General features: G+C 44.7%; 1 protein-coding gene across 1 annotated transcript in view; it reads right to left on the reverse strand.

Annotated features, from left to right (window-relative positions):
* The window catches only part of LOC127692161 (aldehyde oxidase 2), a 95,083-nt gene that overhangs the window by 54,116 nt on the left and 23,503 nt on the right, over positions 1-17,464 (reverse strand). The window contains exons 13-19 of the mRNA XM_052192229.1: positions 16,439-16,548; positions 15,445-15,629; positions 13,830-14,016; positions 12,095-12,187; positions 10,578-10,747; positions 9,475-9,589; positions 7,209-7,331 (exon numbers count right to left, since the gene is read on the reverse strand). Of these exons, the coding sequence (XP_052048189.1) occupies positions 7,209-7,331; positions 9,475-9,589; positions 10,578-10,747; positions 12,095-12,187; positions 13,830-14,016; positions 15,445-15,629; positions 16,439-16,548 (983 nt within the window). The remainder of the gene's footprint in view (positions 1-7,208; positions 7,332-9,474; positions 9,590-10,577; positions 10,748-12,094; positions 12,188-13,829; positions 14,017-15,444; positions 15,630-16,438; positions 16,549-17,464) is intronic.

Genomic DNA, 17,464 nt, shown 5'->3' on the forward strand with positions numbered 1-17,464 from the left:
CCCAGTCTGTCCTTCTGCACTTCAGAATGACACCTATCTCTTGCATTCTTGGAACCCAAAGGCATTAGAGTCTGCAGCCTTTCTTTCTTGTTAATGGTAATAGTGAGAGCAGCTACTTTTTATTGAGTAGTACTTTGTAACAAACTGTTGCATAGCAGTTTCCTCTGAGTTGATACATGTTACACTGCAGAGAAACTTGGGGCACTCAGAATTAGACCTCCTTAAGACTCAGGATGCCCTAAACGGAGGCTCATTAGGGCTCAGGAAGTTAGAGGATTGTAGCAGTGCATTCCTTTAATCCAAGCACTTGAGCCCCAGGGACAAGAGGATCTCTGTGAGTTAGAGGTCAGTTTAGTGTCATGGTGAATTCCAGGACAGCCAGAGATATACAGTGAGACTTTGTCTCAAACAAACCAAAAGACTCAAGAAGCAGTGGCTAGAGAGATGGCTCAGCAGTTAAGAGCCCTGGCTGTTCTTCCAGGGGATCCGGGTTCAATTTCTAGGACCTACATGGTGACTCATAACTATCCATGGTGGCTTATGACCATCCAGTTCCATTTCATATCCTCTGGTGGTTTGAATAGGATTGGTTCTCATAGAGTCATGCATTTGAATGCTTGGCCCATAGGGAATAGCACTATTAGGAGGTGTGGCCTTGTTGGAGGAAGTGTGTCACTGTGGTGGCTTTTGGCTGCCTTTGGATCAAGATGTAGAACCCTCCTCCAGCACCTTGTCTGCCTGTATGCTGCCATGCTTCCTACTATTGATGATACTGGACTAAACCTCTGAAACTGTAAGCCAGCCCCAATTAAGTGTTTTCCTCTCTAAGAGTTGCCTTGGTCCTGGTGTCTCTTTGTAGCCGTGGAAACCCTAACTAAGACACCCTCTTTTGGCTCCCTGGCAAAAGGTGTTCAGACAACAACCACTGATTACTGTTTGCTGTTGACTGTAATGCTAAGTGCTGGTCCCCAAGATCTGGAATTTGCATGTAGTTTCTGGGAACCTGCCCCAGTTAATTCTGATTGGTAAATACAGATGCCAGCAGCCAATAGCTGGGGAGAAGGAAAAATAGGCGGGGCTTAGATTTCCTGGATAAAAGATCACAAGGAAGGAAGAGAGCTTCTAGGCCTTAAAAGAGTGTGCAAGAGAGAGACAAGAGCCATTGTTCCTGATACTATGCGTTGTGTTGTATTCCATGTAAATTAATCAATGAATAAATGTTTAGTAAACAACAACAACAACAACAACAAAGAAGAGTGACCTGGGTTCTGGCCCAAGAGAACATGGCCCAGATTGCTTCTCTTGAGTTGAGAGGAGCCCAGATAGAGCATAGAAATTAGTAAGTAGTAACTTGGAATTATCGGTGGGAGGCCGATTATAACATCATGGAGTTTAGGCAGTTACCCAGCTATAGCGTTGCTTAAGGCATATTAAATATAAATATTAAAATATAAAGGCAGAGAGTGTGTCTTTCATTGGGAACATAAACGGTCAAAGGAGGGAAGGAAGCCCACACTGGGATTTATTAAAATATTCCTAATACGAATGGCACCTTAATGATGGCAAAAACCTACTTTAAAAAATTAGAGATTCATGAATGGAAATCACATGCTGTCCCTTTAAGGTGAGGAGGAAGGAGACTTGGTGACTTAGCTGAGCTGCGTGGTTTCTCCCCAAGCTGCACAGGTTTGGGACTAGGACAAAATTCATGCTAAGTTGGTGTGCATTATTCTGGGGTTTGTGGCTTAAAACTAAGTCACAGCTGCATCCCAAGCCCCCAGCACACTGAGCAGCAGGCTAGGGATTCCCTTGAGGCTTTCTCAAATGCTTTTAAGATTCTAGAAGCTGGGTGCTCCTGCTGGGAGAGAAGACAGGTTAGGAGAGAGCAGGCCTAAGTAAGAGAGGAATCGAAAGATTAGCAGAAATTTAGGATGTCAATGCTATGTAAACAGCTGGGTTCTTTGACTGTGGGCTCTGTGGGAATTCTAGGATTGCTTACCACGGCATTGGCCCGTATATTGTCCTGAGAAAAGGCTCATACAGAAAATAGGAGGGAATTTAATTGAGGTTAAATACATAGGACAGAATGTCAATTCAATTTATATAAAGAGAAAGGGGATATAATTATATATCCAAAGAGATATTAATCTCCATAGAAGGGAGGAATAAGTGAAAATTGCTTTGTTTTAAGGATAGAAGGAAGAAATAATTATTTATTTTAAAAACTACATGAAAGACTTTTACATTTTAAAAACTGTAATATGTACACATTTGAAAGAATAAAATAGTTTTGTAAGACTTAAAAAAAAAAAGAATACTCGGAAGAATAAGGAAATCCAGGTCTTTGATCTCAAATGTAGGGAACAAAGGCCTGGAGATAGAGAGAAACTCTATTTCAATAAATAATATCACATGGTTTAATTGCTTTGAGTTGTTTTAATTACCAAAATGAGGGTGGCTATAAGCTTGCTGGTATTAATGACATCACAGATCCTCTGGGAGAGAGGCCAACGTAGAGCAGCCTACAGGGAAGGAGGCTGCTGAACTGACTCAGTGGACCAAGGACATGCTATTAGGGAGAGAGGCTCTGTATTTGTGTTAACAGGAAAGGAGAAAAGCTTTGAAGCCCTTCCAAAGTAATATGGATCAGGCATGACGGAGGAAGAGCCCTTGACGATCTTGGATGCAGACAGGAAAGAAAAATCCAAGAAGACCAAACAGGGCAGGTACTGTGATCTGCTGCTCCCTCAGCCCTGAAACTAGCTGAGACACAAAAATGTCTCTAGGCAAAACACCAGCTAACATAGCTTGTTGGTTACAGAATTCTCAAAATTCATCATGCCGCCCTTCATATGGCATGAATGAAGATTCACTATAGTTTGGTTATTGATCAAACTAACTCCTAAAAACAGGCAATTGTCTTTCACCTGCTCAAACAAGGAGCAAAAACTCATCCTTAACTGATCTGTTCACCTTGCACTCCTTACAAATATCTTTATAGAACTAAATATTGGCTGTAAGATTCCTATGTTGCAGAAGGAAAGACCAACAATACAGCTCTGACAAGATTCACCCTCAGGATGCTGAGATGACCTGCTGTTCCAGCTCGATACCTGATCCTGCCTCACCTGATGCTGTTTCCAGAGACTAGTTTCCAGGGGTGGCTGCTGGTCTCCAGTGAGCTCCGTTTATCCAGCCTTTCAGATGGTTCCAGTCAGGACTTCAGTTAAGCCCTGAACTTTCTCAGCATACAGAGACTGGATAACAAATGCTAGAGCTAGCTTTTCTAAGTCTAACCAATTTTTAAATTTTTTCTTGCCCCTCCTCTCCTCTCCCCTAAAACAAAACAAAACAAAACAAAACAAAAAACAAACAAACAAAAAGAAATTCTTTGCCCCCAACTCAACAAGAAGCAGTCAAAGAAAATCAACATCCCAATCTCTTAAATTGGGGCATCTGATTTTGGCTATTTTATAGATATGTTGTCATTTTAAGAGATAATTTGGAAAAACTTATAGTTTTGGATGGAGGAAATTAAATAGAGAGCTTAGATTTCAGGATTTCTTTTCTTTTCTTTTTTTTGGGGGGGTTGTTTGTTTGTTTTTATTTTTTATTTTTTTGGATTTGGTTTTTTTCGAGACAGGGTTTCTCTGTATAGTCCTGGCTGTCCTGGAACTCACTCTGTAGACCAGGTTGGCCTTGAACTCAGAAATCTGCCTCCTCTGCTCCCAGACTGCTGGGATTACAGGCGCGCGCCACCACTGCCTGGCTGAGGATTTCTATCTTCCCTCCTCTCTATCCTTTCATAGTAAAGGGAAGGGGGTTGACAGGAAAAAAAGGTGTTAGAGTAATATAGAAATTAGATCAATGGGGATGGATTATTAATTTTACTCTTAAAGCATTTTATAGACATAATCTTACACTGGTAGAAATCTTTATATTGTGATGCAGAATTGAAATTATATATAAAGAGAAAGGGGATGTAATTATATATCCAAAGAGATTTTAATCTCTATGGAAGGGAGAAATAATGGTAACATATAGCCTGTAAGGAACCCCTATAAATTCATTGCTTCTCAAAGTTGAACTTCGATGATATCATTATTTCCATCTGCCATTGTTGGTTCCCTAACTGGGATGAGTAGATATCTCGTCATGTCTTCCCTGGGATAGTGTCACTTCATAGTAGCAGTATATATGTATACATATGTATATTGTGTTACTTCTATCCTTACCTCTGTTTTCAAGATGAAGTAATGGGACTTAGAGAGGAGACAATAACTCTCAAGCCAGGCTGCAAATATGTGAGACAGGTAGCGTGCAAGCCCAGGCTTAGTGTCTAGAAACATCTCACCTAGGTTTGTGGAAGAGAACTAGCTTAGCATGCACAAGGCCCTGGGTTCTGCAAATAAAAAGCCCTTTTTCCCAGTGACAGCTCCGTGACCTCTTAAAGCACTGGAAAATAAACACCACACTTGGAATTTTTCTTTCCTCATTAACACTTTGTCTTCGTGTTTCTATTGCTGTGATGAGATACCATGAGTGAAAGTAAGTTGGGGAGGAAAGGTGTTTTTATTCAGCTTTCATATTGTGTTCATAATTGAAAAAAGTCAGGACAGGAACTCAACAGGGCAGGATCCTAGAGGCAGGAGCTGCTGCAGAGGCCATGGAGGGTGCTGCTTGATGCCTTGCTCCTTATGACTTGGTCAGCTTGCTTTCTTACTGAACCCAGAACCACCATCCCACAATGGGCTGGGCCCTCCCCCATCAACCACTAATAAAGAAAATGCCCTACAGGCTTGCCTTATGGCCTGCTTTTGTAGGAGGGCAGTTTTTAATTGAGGTTCTCTTCTCTCAGATGACTTTAGCTTGTGTCAAGTTGACCTAAAAGTAGCCAGCACACACTTTGACCTCAATAAGTCATGGTGGCAAACACGGAAGTATGTTTATTGCCACAATGTGTGCCAAAAGACTTGCAGCCTTCTGATGAATTGAGCTATATCGAGTGAGCACTGTGAGTTAGACACTGTTCTGTTTTACCTTCATTAACTCATGTATGAGGACTTGATGAGGTACATATCATTACTCCTCTGATCACACAGGTAGAAAGTGGAACAGTTATAATTCAAATTCGTCAGCTTGGATCTAGTATCTGTGTGATACATCGTCTCTCTTATAAATATATTTTATATAGTTTTATGATATGTATCATATATAATATTCACAATACACTATATATATATACATATATATATATACACACACACACATGCATACATTACTCTTGGCCCAAAACCAAAAAACCAAAAAACCAAAACAAACAAACAAAAAGAGTTATTTGCTCACTTTAGACATTTTTTTTTTTTTTTGGATTTGGTTTTTTTGAGACAGGGTTTCTCTGTGTAGCCCTGGCTGTCCTGGAACTCACTCTGTAGACCAGGCTGGCCTCAAACTCAGAAATCCACCTGCCTCTGCCTCCCAGAGTGCTGGGATTATAGGCACATGCAACCACTGCCCGGCCTGATGACAGTGTGAACACACCAGTCAGCACTTGAATCTTCTATATTCTCACGCCATTATTTTCTTCAGATATACCTTAAATCCCATCACCAAAAGTCAGAAATTAGAGTAATAATTTCTATAAAATTTCATCATGAAATTCTCATTACATTTAGTTTCTACTTTGAAGTCATATTGTTCCCAACATCCACTCTCACCACCTTCCCCAATAAACAGGCTCCCAAGTCTCTGGTGGCTACACATGCCATCTGGAATAAAATTATGCTTCCTGGATCTCTTGGCAGTAAGGTACAGTAGACACAGGTCTTCTAGCCAATGAAAGGCATATGTAATGCACACACCTCCCTGTAAGGACTGGGAAATGATCCCCCCTTTTTTTAATTATTATTTTTGAGACAGTGAGTCTCCATGTAGTCCTGGCTCTCTTGGAACTTGCTATGTAAGACTAGGCTGATCTCTAGCTTACAGAGATTCATCTGCCTCTTCTGCCCAAGTCCTGGGATCAAAGACATGTTTACGCATATGTACCCTGACTGGGAAGTGTTTTAAGAAGCATTAGGGTTACCCATTTTTATCCCTTTTGCTGGAAAATGGATTTAATGTCCAAAGCTTCAGTAGCTATTAGAATGAAAATCATATATTACAGAAAGACTAGATAGACAGAGCTGGATTCTGGACATATAGCTCACAAATTGTGTCCTACCCAGCTTAACTCCTAGGGCAACAGTCTTGAGAGGTGGGGTCCTTACGAGGGGATTAGGTAATGGGGACCCATTAGTTCTGTGGGTTATTGTAATAACCATAGTGGGACAGCTTTGTCACAAAAGTGAGTTTCTCTGCCTGCTTCCCCTCCCACCTTCTGGAATCATGTAGCATAAGATTCAGTCCTTCAGTTTTGGACTTCCCAGACAATAGAACCATGAAAAACAATTTTCTGTTCATTTTACATTACCCAACCTCAGGGATTCTGTTATAGCAGCACAAAACATACCATGTAAATCATATACACAGATGTAAACAGACTACCACATCATGTAAGCCCTGGACAATCACTTCTAGTCTTTTTCCTTTTCTCTTGTCAGCAGACAAACATTCTACCACAGAGTTCCCTATCTTTCTTCTTCTTGCCTTGAGTCAATGTCTCACCAACCTGCCTCAGTATAATTTGTGAGCCTCAGCAGGCTACACAGCCAGAATTAGGCCTCTGCCACTAGGCCTGGCTAGTTCTAGGCCTTTGAATGTAAGAGAAAAACTTTTATTTTGACTGGGTTTTTTTTTTTTCTGTTTCTTGGAGCCAGATGATATTACATCTCATACAAGTAATATCTTCCAAAGCAAAATGAAATTTTTTTCCAGTGCAAGCAGATGCCAAGCAGGGGGAAAGGCTCTGAGTTATGCTCTCTACTTCACAGTGGTTTTTTTAAAAATAAGATTTATTTATCTGTGTTTTATGTGTATGAGTGGTAGCCCACATGTATGTCTCTGTGCCAGGAGCATGCCTGGTGTCTGCAGGGGCCAGAAGAGGGTGTTGGATCCTCTAGAACTGGAGTTACAATGGTTGTGAGCTGTCCTGTGGGAGCTGGGAATAGAACCTGGGTCTTCTGTAAGAGCAGCCAGTGTTCTTAACCACTGAGCTTTCTTCTTTCAAGTCCGGCTTTACACTCTTAGAAGGAGACTGACCTGCTTACCTCGATGGTGAAAATCACAGGTTCCAGATCCTCGTAGGTGATTTTTATTTTCTCAGTTGCTCGTTTTGCCTGAACATCAGTCTCTGCTACCACAGCACAGATGATCTGGCCCACACAGAGAACCTGTAAAGTGCATACATAAACATAGAGCGCCATAAACCAGGTAGAGGGAGATGGCTCAGTGTGTAACAGGACTTGCTGTGTGAGCCTGGGGATCTGAGTTCAGTCCCCGGAACCCACAGAAAGGTAGGTGGAGATAGAAACATCTCCTTTAAGTTGTCCACTGACTTCCACATGTGAGCCCTCCACACCTCCCATACTCCACAACATAATAATGATAAATGAGCCAATTTAAGTAATTTTAAAGCAAATAGAACAGAAGCCAAGCTCAACCTCACCAGTGTTCTGTGTCTTAGATATCATTGTTGAATAGAAATAGCCACACAGAAGTTTATGTATGCTTGGGTATGAATTTAAAAATAATGAAAAAGGAAGGTCTTGGGTTGTACCCAGTGGTCCAGAACTTGCCTTGCACATGTGAGACCCCTGATTAGACCTCCAGCACCACACACAAAAAGTGCAGATTACAGGTTCCACCTACTGGCCACTGTATTCAGTGAGGGTAAGTCCCAGATGTTGACTGTAACATGAACCAAGCAAGTTCCCTGTTGCCATGTGTTCATATGAATTCTTCATCTTGTCATTTAAGAGCTTACAGCATATGTGGTGGCCCCTGTCTTGAACTGACAAACTACTCAATCAACAACTGACTACGAGATAGCATTTGTCTACACGGTCTTTACAAAGGTTATTAATATGGAGTGGGGCCTTTGTACAATATGACTCGTGAGCTTAGACAAGAGGGAAGAGCGAACAGAGAAAAGGTAACAAGAAGACAAGGAGTAGGCAGCCCTCAGCAAGCAAAGGAGAGACTCTCCAGAAGCCAGACCTGCTGACACTGGCTTTGGCTCAGCTCCAGAGCTTTGAAAACCCATTTCTGCTTCAGCCTCTCACTATGCATTTTTTTAAACTTTATTTTTATGTGCATAGGCATTTTGCCTGCATGTAAGTCTGTGCACTACATGCGTGCAGTGCCTACAGAGGCCAGAACAGCATGTTGGATACTGGGGAACTGGAGTTATAGACAGTTGTGAGCTGCCATGCGGGTGCTGGGAATCGAATCCATGTCCTCAGAAAGAGCAGCTCTTAATCACTGAGTCACATCTCCAGGCCCATGCTCAGGAAGTTTTATTATGGCGGCCCCAATAGCTACATGACAGCCAACCACTTCTGATGGATTCAACAACAAAACAAAACAGGAAACCAACCAACTAAACAAACAGAAATCTCACTGGTGTCTTCCACACCTGGAAGAGGAAGAGTGTAGGGTTGATTGAAGTGTGACAATAGTGACAATAGCCAACACTTCATGTGCCAACCATTGTCCTAGGCACCTCACGTGTGTTCACTGGCCTAACTCCTATGATACAACGAAGTGTGTGTGTGTGTGGTCATTCCTCCTTTAGCGATGGTAAACTCTGAGGGCCTACGGTAGGTGAAATGCTGGAACAGAAGTCAGCTGCTCTGGCCCAAGGCAGGGTGGTCCATACATGAGTGCTGAATTTGAACTAAAAGTCCAGCGACAGTCAAGACAACTTATTAAAAATAGAGAGTGAAGAAAAGAGAGACCTGGGAGAGAACAGGTTTAGGAAGGGAGAGAGCTCCATGTAAATTAGAGGGCTGGGCTGTGGTCACCCTACCTTCTTTCTAGATCTTTCTAGGGCTGTGGTTCTTAACCCCCCTGGAGGTTGCATATCAGATATCCTGCATAATAGCTATTCACATTACTATTAATAACAGTAGCAAAATTACAGTTATGAAGTAGCAATGAGATCATTTTATGGATAGGGGTCACCACAACATGAAGAGCTGGATTACAGGGTTGCAACGTTGGGAAGGTTGAAGACTACTGTTCTAGAACATTCTATCCTGATGTAGATCATTTCCTTATGTTTATTTTTCAGATAAGGGCAAATGAACTCAGAGGCACACAGTGGCTGAATCTGATCTGTGATTAGTTTTTGTCTAATATGCTATTTCCTAACTTCAGAAAAGCAAGTAGAATGGTGGCACCTGGAGACAGAGGAGCCAGGGCCTTGGCAGTGGGTATCTTAGTGGTAGGAAAATCTAGGAGGCTATGTCAGGTGACTGACAGGGTCCTTGGGTGATCTTCACAGGTGTCTGGGAAAGCACTGCCCAACCATACCTTATCTACAGCCAGTAATTTGTCATCCTCTTCACCATTGTTGCCTGGAATGTCTTCAGCTGTTATGACATCAACCACACCAGGCAGGCCAAGGACCTCAGATGAGTCGATTGATCTGAACAGAGGGAGACATTTAAAGAGACATGTGCAAAAACTGAGAGCCTCAAACCCAAGGGAAGAACATAGTTGAAAATTAAAACATGTAACAGTGAATCTGTCCTTAGCACTGAGAGTGGACCTGCCGTGGAGTAGTGTCCAGGAGTCCTCTGCAGGGCCAGCACGCAATGCTCCAGCTGCCAGGGTGGGGCAGTGAGACCAGTCCTCTACAGAATTGTACGGACAGTCTTTATTTCCTATTCAGTAATGAGGCTGGTGATTCAGTGGTATTAGTGTGGCTCTGAGTCACACATGAGGCTCCGGGGAGATGAGGCTTTATGACCTCAGATAGCAAACAAGAGGCCCGAGGTCTCACGCGGCTCACGTGGGCCTGGAATTAGCTATGTGAGGATGACCTTGGCCTTCTGGTCCTGTTGCCTGAGGACCTCCTGAGGACTGGAATTACTGCGGTTTACAGCCATGCTGGGTTTGTATGGTGCTGGGGATTGAACACCAGGCTTTGTGCATGGGAGAGTTTCAGTACTCTACCAACCGACCTACATCTCCAGCCCCTATAATTTTGTTTGTTTGTTTTCAGGACAGTCTATTCCATATATTTTTTATTCTTGGAGCTCTTTGGATCAGGACATTGCAGAAAAGATGATTCCCATGAGGCATCACCAGGTATACTATAATTTGCAAGATTAACCTGTAAGTCCCACCTGCTCAAGGACCAGGTAACTTCTTAGAATGCTGGGAATTGTAGTTCTTGGAAAATAACAACGCCTCATGGGAAAGTACAGTGGCCTATAGGTTTGCCTTTTTAAGGTACTGCTACACCTCAGGGCCATTTTTCAGGTGGCAAATTCCAGGGAATGATCCTGACTAAAGTCAATCTCTTGGTAGGTATTTAATATTTAATAAAGCTTGCTTTAATTTGGCCCAAGATGGTGGAACTGGTTTTTCTCTGGTGAATCTCAGGTTTTTGGAAGCTTTGCTTTACTTACATGATTCTTGCGTGAGCTCTGGTACTGGTCACTAAAGCCATGAAAAGTTCTTTATCCACCCTGGGGATGTCATCACAAAATACAGCTTCCCCTGTGGCGTGTTTAAGACCTGACAGGTGCATGATGGGACGTCCAACTGGATCTTGGAGGGGTTGTTGAGAATCTACTCTCTATGGAGAAAGAGAGAGTTAGCCCATAAACCTTTCATCTCAGGTGGCCTGCTGATTCGGGGAGGAGGCACAGGATAGCCCCCTTGGGCCACAAACACTGGAGTGGGTCAGAGGACGAACATGACCATTTCGTGATGTACCTAGAGGGGGGCACTGTCCCCATGCTTCCAATGACCAACCTGCTTATGTTCATCGTTCTGATGAGGCCTATGTGATATAGCATGACCTCCGCGAGAGAGTCCAAAGTCTGAGTGAGAAGACTTGACAGGGGGCGGAATGGGCATGGAATTCTCCAGAGCCAGCTGGATGCTGAAAGAGTTTATTCTGGAGCTTTTCTCTGAGAAGCTTGCACTGGTTGTGTGTGTGTGTGTGCATGTGAGTGTGTATTTGTGTATGTGTATGGATGTGAGTGTGTGTGTGCCTACACACATGTGCATGTGAATGTATGCATGCATGTGTGTATGCATGTGAGTGTGTGTGTGCCCATGTGTGTGTATGTTAGGGTGTCTAACTGTGGACAAATGGCTAACTGAGGTGCCCATTTAACATATCAAAGCAGGCTCTGGCCACCAGACTCCCTGGTCCCTACTCACAAGTACCTGTTGCAGAGTCACGCTGGCTGGCATACCCCGCTCGACTCGCAGCTTCCCCCTGCCCCTGAGCTCTGTTTCCCTTCTCCCAGCTTCTCTGACTCCTATGTAACCTCAGCCACCTTGGCTTTTGTTCTCTTGGTCTTTGGCTTCTCTCATAGCCCCTCCCAACCCCCAGCATACTTCTCCCTGCCTCTCTCCTCTCTTGATTTCCCTTCCCCCTTCTCATAGCCTGTTTCAATTCTGAACCCTTTAGATGTCTCTGGTTGTTCTTTCCCTCATATCTACGATAAACCCTACCTCCTAACCACACCTAGGAGAGCCATGTCCTCATTTTTTCATTCTCTGTGTGTGTGCATGTTGGGGAGGGCATGCACCAGCAAGAACAGCTATTTTCTAAATCATTCTTCCAGAAGGGTGAGCGTAGTCACTTGCGGGCCTCTTGTTTGCTGACTGGAGATTAAACGTGAAGTTTGGGCTAGAGCCTGAACCTCTGGGCTCAGCTACTCTTCTGGGTAGGTATTTAACAAATACCCAAAGACTCCCACTTTGGAGTAATTATGACTGTCTGTCTGCAGATCCGTCTGCCAGTGCAGCCTTGTGTCCTCCAGCACCAGATCCTGGGAGCCAGAGGCTACTGATTTGGATTAGGAACAATTAGAAAGAACTAAAAGTCACTCTTATGAATAGCTTGCCTGGCCCACACAGTTCTCTTTTATCTCTCAGTGTAGGTTTCAGTGAAATCAAACTCACTGACCTGGAATGTTTGGACTCCCCGGGGTAGCGTGACCTGGAAATCTCCCAGAGAGCTTAGGAACCGGTCTACGATCTCTGGATAACGCTGGCTGTCCTGGAATCACTCACAATGAGAGAGACTGGTTAGTCTGGTTCAGGTGGGTTTGGATTATGAAAAACGGCTCCTAATGTGCTGAGCATGGCCTAGATACCCTGCAAGGGCTTCACTTTCTATGACCCTGGTGCCGCCCATCCTCCCTTCCGAGATAGGGCTTGGGTGACTGGTTTGAATCTGATCCTCATGTCCCTTGAGGGAAAGGTCTGATAGTGAACTTAGAGGGAAGTGGGCATTGCTAGGAAGAAAATTCTAGGTTGGATAAGCCATCCCAGAATAAGCTAGAGCTCACGGCTCACACAAGGAAAAAATTCTGAAGACTCTTTTCAGTATCCCAGCTGCTCTGGTATCCTGGCTGAGAAATGAAGTCAGAAGTTAGGGACAGTGGCCACAGGGTGGGGGTGCCTGAGGGTGAGCATTTTGATGGTGGTCAGGGAGGTTGAGAGAGAGAGCGGGGACAAGGCAGGAGGAACAAGTGAGAGCGTGGATATCTTGATTACCACATCCCAGACGTTTGCAATCAGAAAACCTAGAGAGCTGTATAGATGTTAGTAGACATGTCGGTGTTTGTCTTTTGAAACACAAAAATCTGACTTCACACTTCATATTGATCACAAACCTCTAGAGTAAGCAAAATGAAGCTTTAGTAGCACTCAGGAGATCAGTGCTTGTCTGGACAGGAGTGGGGGTGAAGGGCGGGATGTGAGGACTCTCTGCAGTGAGGAACCTGTGCTGTACTCGGTTTGAGTTGGTGGTCCCACAGTTGTGCATCTGTGCACCAAGTTTAAACAGGTGGGTTTTATTACATATTTATGATTTGCCCCTTGTTTCATGGCAAGTTATGCTTCAATAAAGTTTATTTTAAAAGGAAAAAAAATCAAGAGCAGAGGCAGAGACCTAGTAACATTTCTGGGCTAGGGCAGAATGAACATTGGAGAGCCGAGGTGCTTTGACGGGCATTCAGGGCTGAACCCCACGACTAGCCCTGCTAGGACTGACAAAGGCCTCCCCAGGACAGAGGACAGATAGCGGTAACAGGCTCTCCACAGGATGACTGGCAAAAGCAGTGGTAAATCTAAGATCCTGCATCAAAGAGTTGACAGAGGCCAGTGTTCTGGTTCCGGTTTCATCCTCCCAAATCCCTGTTGAAGTCCTAATCCCTAGAGATGCAGAGTGTGATCTATCCAAGCAAGACCAGTGTTTACTACAGCACCAATGAATTAGAGTTGGTTGGTGTCCTCTTAGGAGGAGAAATTTGGACATAGACTTTCACACAGGGGCAGTGCCCTGTCAAGGCATTAGCAGGGTGACACCTGTAGCAAATGTCACCAGCAAGCCACCAGAAGTCAGGCAAGGGGGTAGCCAGAGCCTCCAAGTTCTCAGGAGGAACCACATTAGTTCTGATAACACCTCTGGTTTTCAGTTTATTTTTCTATTTGGAGACGGGTCTTACTCTGTAGCTCAGACAGGACTTGAATTCATTGTGATCTCCCTGCTTCAGCCTCTCAAATGTTGGGGTTGCAAGGTTGATTCACCTCACCCTGCTTCCCAATGGCACCTTGGTCAAGGCCTTCCAGTCTCAGAACCGTGAGACCAGGATCATGTGAGAGCAGCAGCTGTCACTGTCCTCCGACGCACTTACGGTAGATTCAGGGGGCAGCTTCTCGCCGGCCTTCAGTTCCTGTAGAACCTCCAAGTAGAACTTGAAGAAGAAGCTGACAATCAGAGTCCTCCTGAATTCCACTTTGCCTCCTAGGGCTGATCCTGGGAGGGAGACCTCATCCAGAAGCAGTCTGCAAGCCTCATCTAGCATCAGTGCGTTCCAGCGCCTGGCACAGTTGAGATAAGAAGAACCAGTTAAGGGTGGTGTGTGATTGCACGGAGCCAGCATTGTAGAGACCCCCAGGGTTTCCCTCAGAATCAGGGTTAACAAGGAACTAGGGCCAACCATTGGGCTGAAGTCTGAGACCCCTATGGTTGAAGTAGGGGAAGGATTGAAGAAGCTGAAAGCGAGAGAGAAGAACAATCTCAATTAAACCAGACCCCAGGGAGCTCCTAGAGACCGAGCCGCCAACTGAGAGCTTCTATGGGCTGGACGGAGACCCCTGGCACATATGTAGTAGAGATCTGCCTGGTCTGGCCTCAGCAAGAGAAGATGCTATTAATCCTTGAGTGACTGGAGAGCCTTAGGAAGCTGGATACAAAGTTGTGGGGAACACCCTCTTGGAGGGAACGGGAGGAGGGAAGGGGAGGAGGGAAGGGATGAGGAACTGTGGGAGGGGGACTGAGAAGTGCAACAACTGGAATGTAAATAAATAAAATAAAAATATATAGTTTATTTGAAACATAATTGAATGCTTCCTTTATTTCCATTTTTTTCTCTCTGTCTCCTAAATTCCCTTCCCTCAAATGCCTGCAATTCTAACCTCTGTCTCACATTGATAACCTTTCCCTTCAACTATTACTGATATTTATGCATATTCATATATTATATATGCATAAAAACACATATAAGATAGGTTAAGTTTGGTGTGTGTGTGTGTGTGTATGTGTGTGTACACAGTCACAGTGACGACCACTCCACATTGGACAATTTGTGGACTTATGCCTGGGAAAGGGTAATTCTTCTTTACTTAGTTTCCCATAGAGTTATTTCCGTGGGAATGTGTGTATTTCCTCATTTCTTCATCAGCATGTCTTTTGAAATTGCCCTTGTTAAAAAAATACAAAACAAAACAAAAAACAAAGAACTAGGGACAAATCAGAACCTGCGAGTTGCCCTAAGAGGCACAGTGAGAACGGGGCCTTCTCCATCGCAGCATAAATCAAGCATGCTTTAGAGTCAGAATAGTCTAGAACTGTTCCAGAATATTCTAGAGCAGGACAGAATTCACACTTGGCTGTCTTTTACCCAGGAAGAAATAGAATGCACCCTATGATAGGAGCGTTGGGTGCTCTGTGGAGAGTGCTCTGTGGCTGGGTGTTCATTTGCAGGAGAAAAGAAGGCTTGGATGAGAAAACAGGCCATTTTTTGTTGTGTCCCTCCCCCACCCCCCAAAAAATACTACATTATTTGGCTTAATTGAAGCCAAACAATGTGGAATTAACTCAGCAAAATTAAAGAAGAAAGAAGCGGTGATTTTTTTTTTTTTTGAGTCCGAGTTTCTGTCATTCCAGGGCTTTGTCAACAGTTGCCAGGGTTCTTCCTGCCATTGAGGTTCCCTTGAGGGAATGGTGTTCATGACTTTATGACTCACCGGCCCAGGAGTTGCTGGCAGGACCTGTGTGCGCAGACAGTGGTGGGCCCCGCCCCTCCATAGGCAATGCTCAGCTCTTCAATGACGTCTGTGCTTTCTTTGAACAGGACTCTCATGCCAGCATTTATGTCAGGCAAGGCGTTCTGATGGCTCTGGGCCTGCCGGAAGGCAGACACAAACTCCCCCTGAGGAGACGGAAACCACCCCATCAGAATGGAAAGCTACTTCCTTCCCAGGTCCTCTGCAAGAGCGGCAGGTGGCCACAGCTGCTGAGTCATCGCTCTGATGCACTAATCCGCCATTTTTCTATCTGCTACCTTTGTATGCCAAAGTTTCTGTTCCACAGGAAGAACTACCAAAGATCATCCATAGGTGAAATGAAACTTAAGACTTCACTATGACCTGTGAGTGGTGTGTGTGTGTGTGTGTCTGTGTGTCTCTGTCTGTATGTGTGTGTGTGTGTGTGTGTGTGTGATGTGCTTCTTTTAGAGTCAAGCACAGCTTTTGGGAGGAGGCCTATGGAACAAAGAGTGCAGAAGAAGGCCATCTCCATAGCTAGCTGGGTGGCCACATCAACTTTGGTATCCTGGGCCAGGGAACATCTGGAGGCCTTGTGTTTCTATGAGCTGTAGGGTTTGGCAGAAATTTGGGGCTGGGAAAGCCAAGTCTAGGGCTCCAGCTTCCTGTGTGTCAGGTAGAGACGCTCTGTCTGCAGCCGGAGAGCCTTCACCCATGGAAACAAGTGTGCTTGGGAGCATGACCACAGGCCTTCTGCATGCCACACCCCACAGCTGCAACAACAACCAGAGTCCACATCCCAGCACCACTTGTGCAGGGTGGTCCCAAAGGCTTATTGCTGAACCAGTCTGCAGTGGGCCAGCGGACAGTTTTGGGGGCACGGTTACTTAGCTTCCGCCTGTCTGTAGATGGCAGAGATGACGTCACTATGGGCAACAGGGAGAAACAACATCATGGCAACCAGCCAGGTTCTTACCTTCTGAGAGTGGGGGATATACACAGATCCCAGAATCTCTTCTGGCTTCAGGTCTGAATTTGCCAACCCAGCAAGAAAATGTCCATTGAGGGGAATCTGCCGCAGGCCTTCTAGGGAAGGAAATGCCATTTCAGTATAATCATGAGCAAAGCAAGTCCGACCCGCAGAAGGAATAGAACCTCTGATCACAGAGACTGATGCAGAGGTCCCAGTCTGTGACACTGTTCCTGTGCCCCCTTTCCCTCCACTGTGCATGACAGTTGTTCTCCTGTCACCACTAATGCCACACCTACCACTCCTGAGGATTTTCATCCTTCGGCAGAGGCTGGCTAACTGAGTGAACCATGGATGGAGGGTCAAGGCTGAGCTGTAACTTATGCAGACACTGGGTTTGCATTCACTGCCAGCAGAGTTATCTGCTTTTCACTTGCTGCAGTTTTGTGTTCTTGACACATTTAAACAGCTTGTCAAATCTCCCTTGGGCTCAGTTATCATTTCTTGGGACCAGGGTGCTATCCTCTGGCTTTAAAATATGGTATAGGACAGAGGTTCTCAACCTCTCCTAAGACCATTGGAAAATACATTTACATTGCGATTCATAATAGTAGCAAAATTACAGTTAGGATGTAGCAATGAAAATAATTTTATAATGGGGGGGTCAACACAACATGGAGGAACTGTACTAAAGAGTTGCTGCACTTGCAAGGTTGAGAATCACTGGTATAGGATGTGTCCCAGAGAGGTCAATCTACAGCCCAGGGATGGCAGGAGCTCGGTGCTGGTTGGAATGCTGGCATAGTCATAATTGGATGGGAAACCCCAAAGTCCCTAATGATCACTGTCTACCTGCCTTGCTGCTAAGTCCGGGCGCTGAGGTCTCGCCTTCTCTGGAGTGATGGAGGTCTGCGCCGGCTTTGGCAGAGTTGAAAGTAGAAACCCCAAGTCAAAGGTATTTACAAATACCCTGTGCAACATTGCTATCATCTGATAGCAGAAGGCCCTGGGAAGGGATCTCACCATCTTGGT

The sequence above is a fragment of the Apodemus sylvaticus genome, chromosome 9 (assembly GCF_947179515.1).
Source record: "Apodemus sylvaticus chromosome 9, mApoSyl1.1, whole genome shotgun sequence".
NCBI classification, from domain to species: Eukaryota; Metazoa; Chordata; class Mammalia; order Rodentia; family Muridae; genus Apodemus; species Apodemus sylvaticus.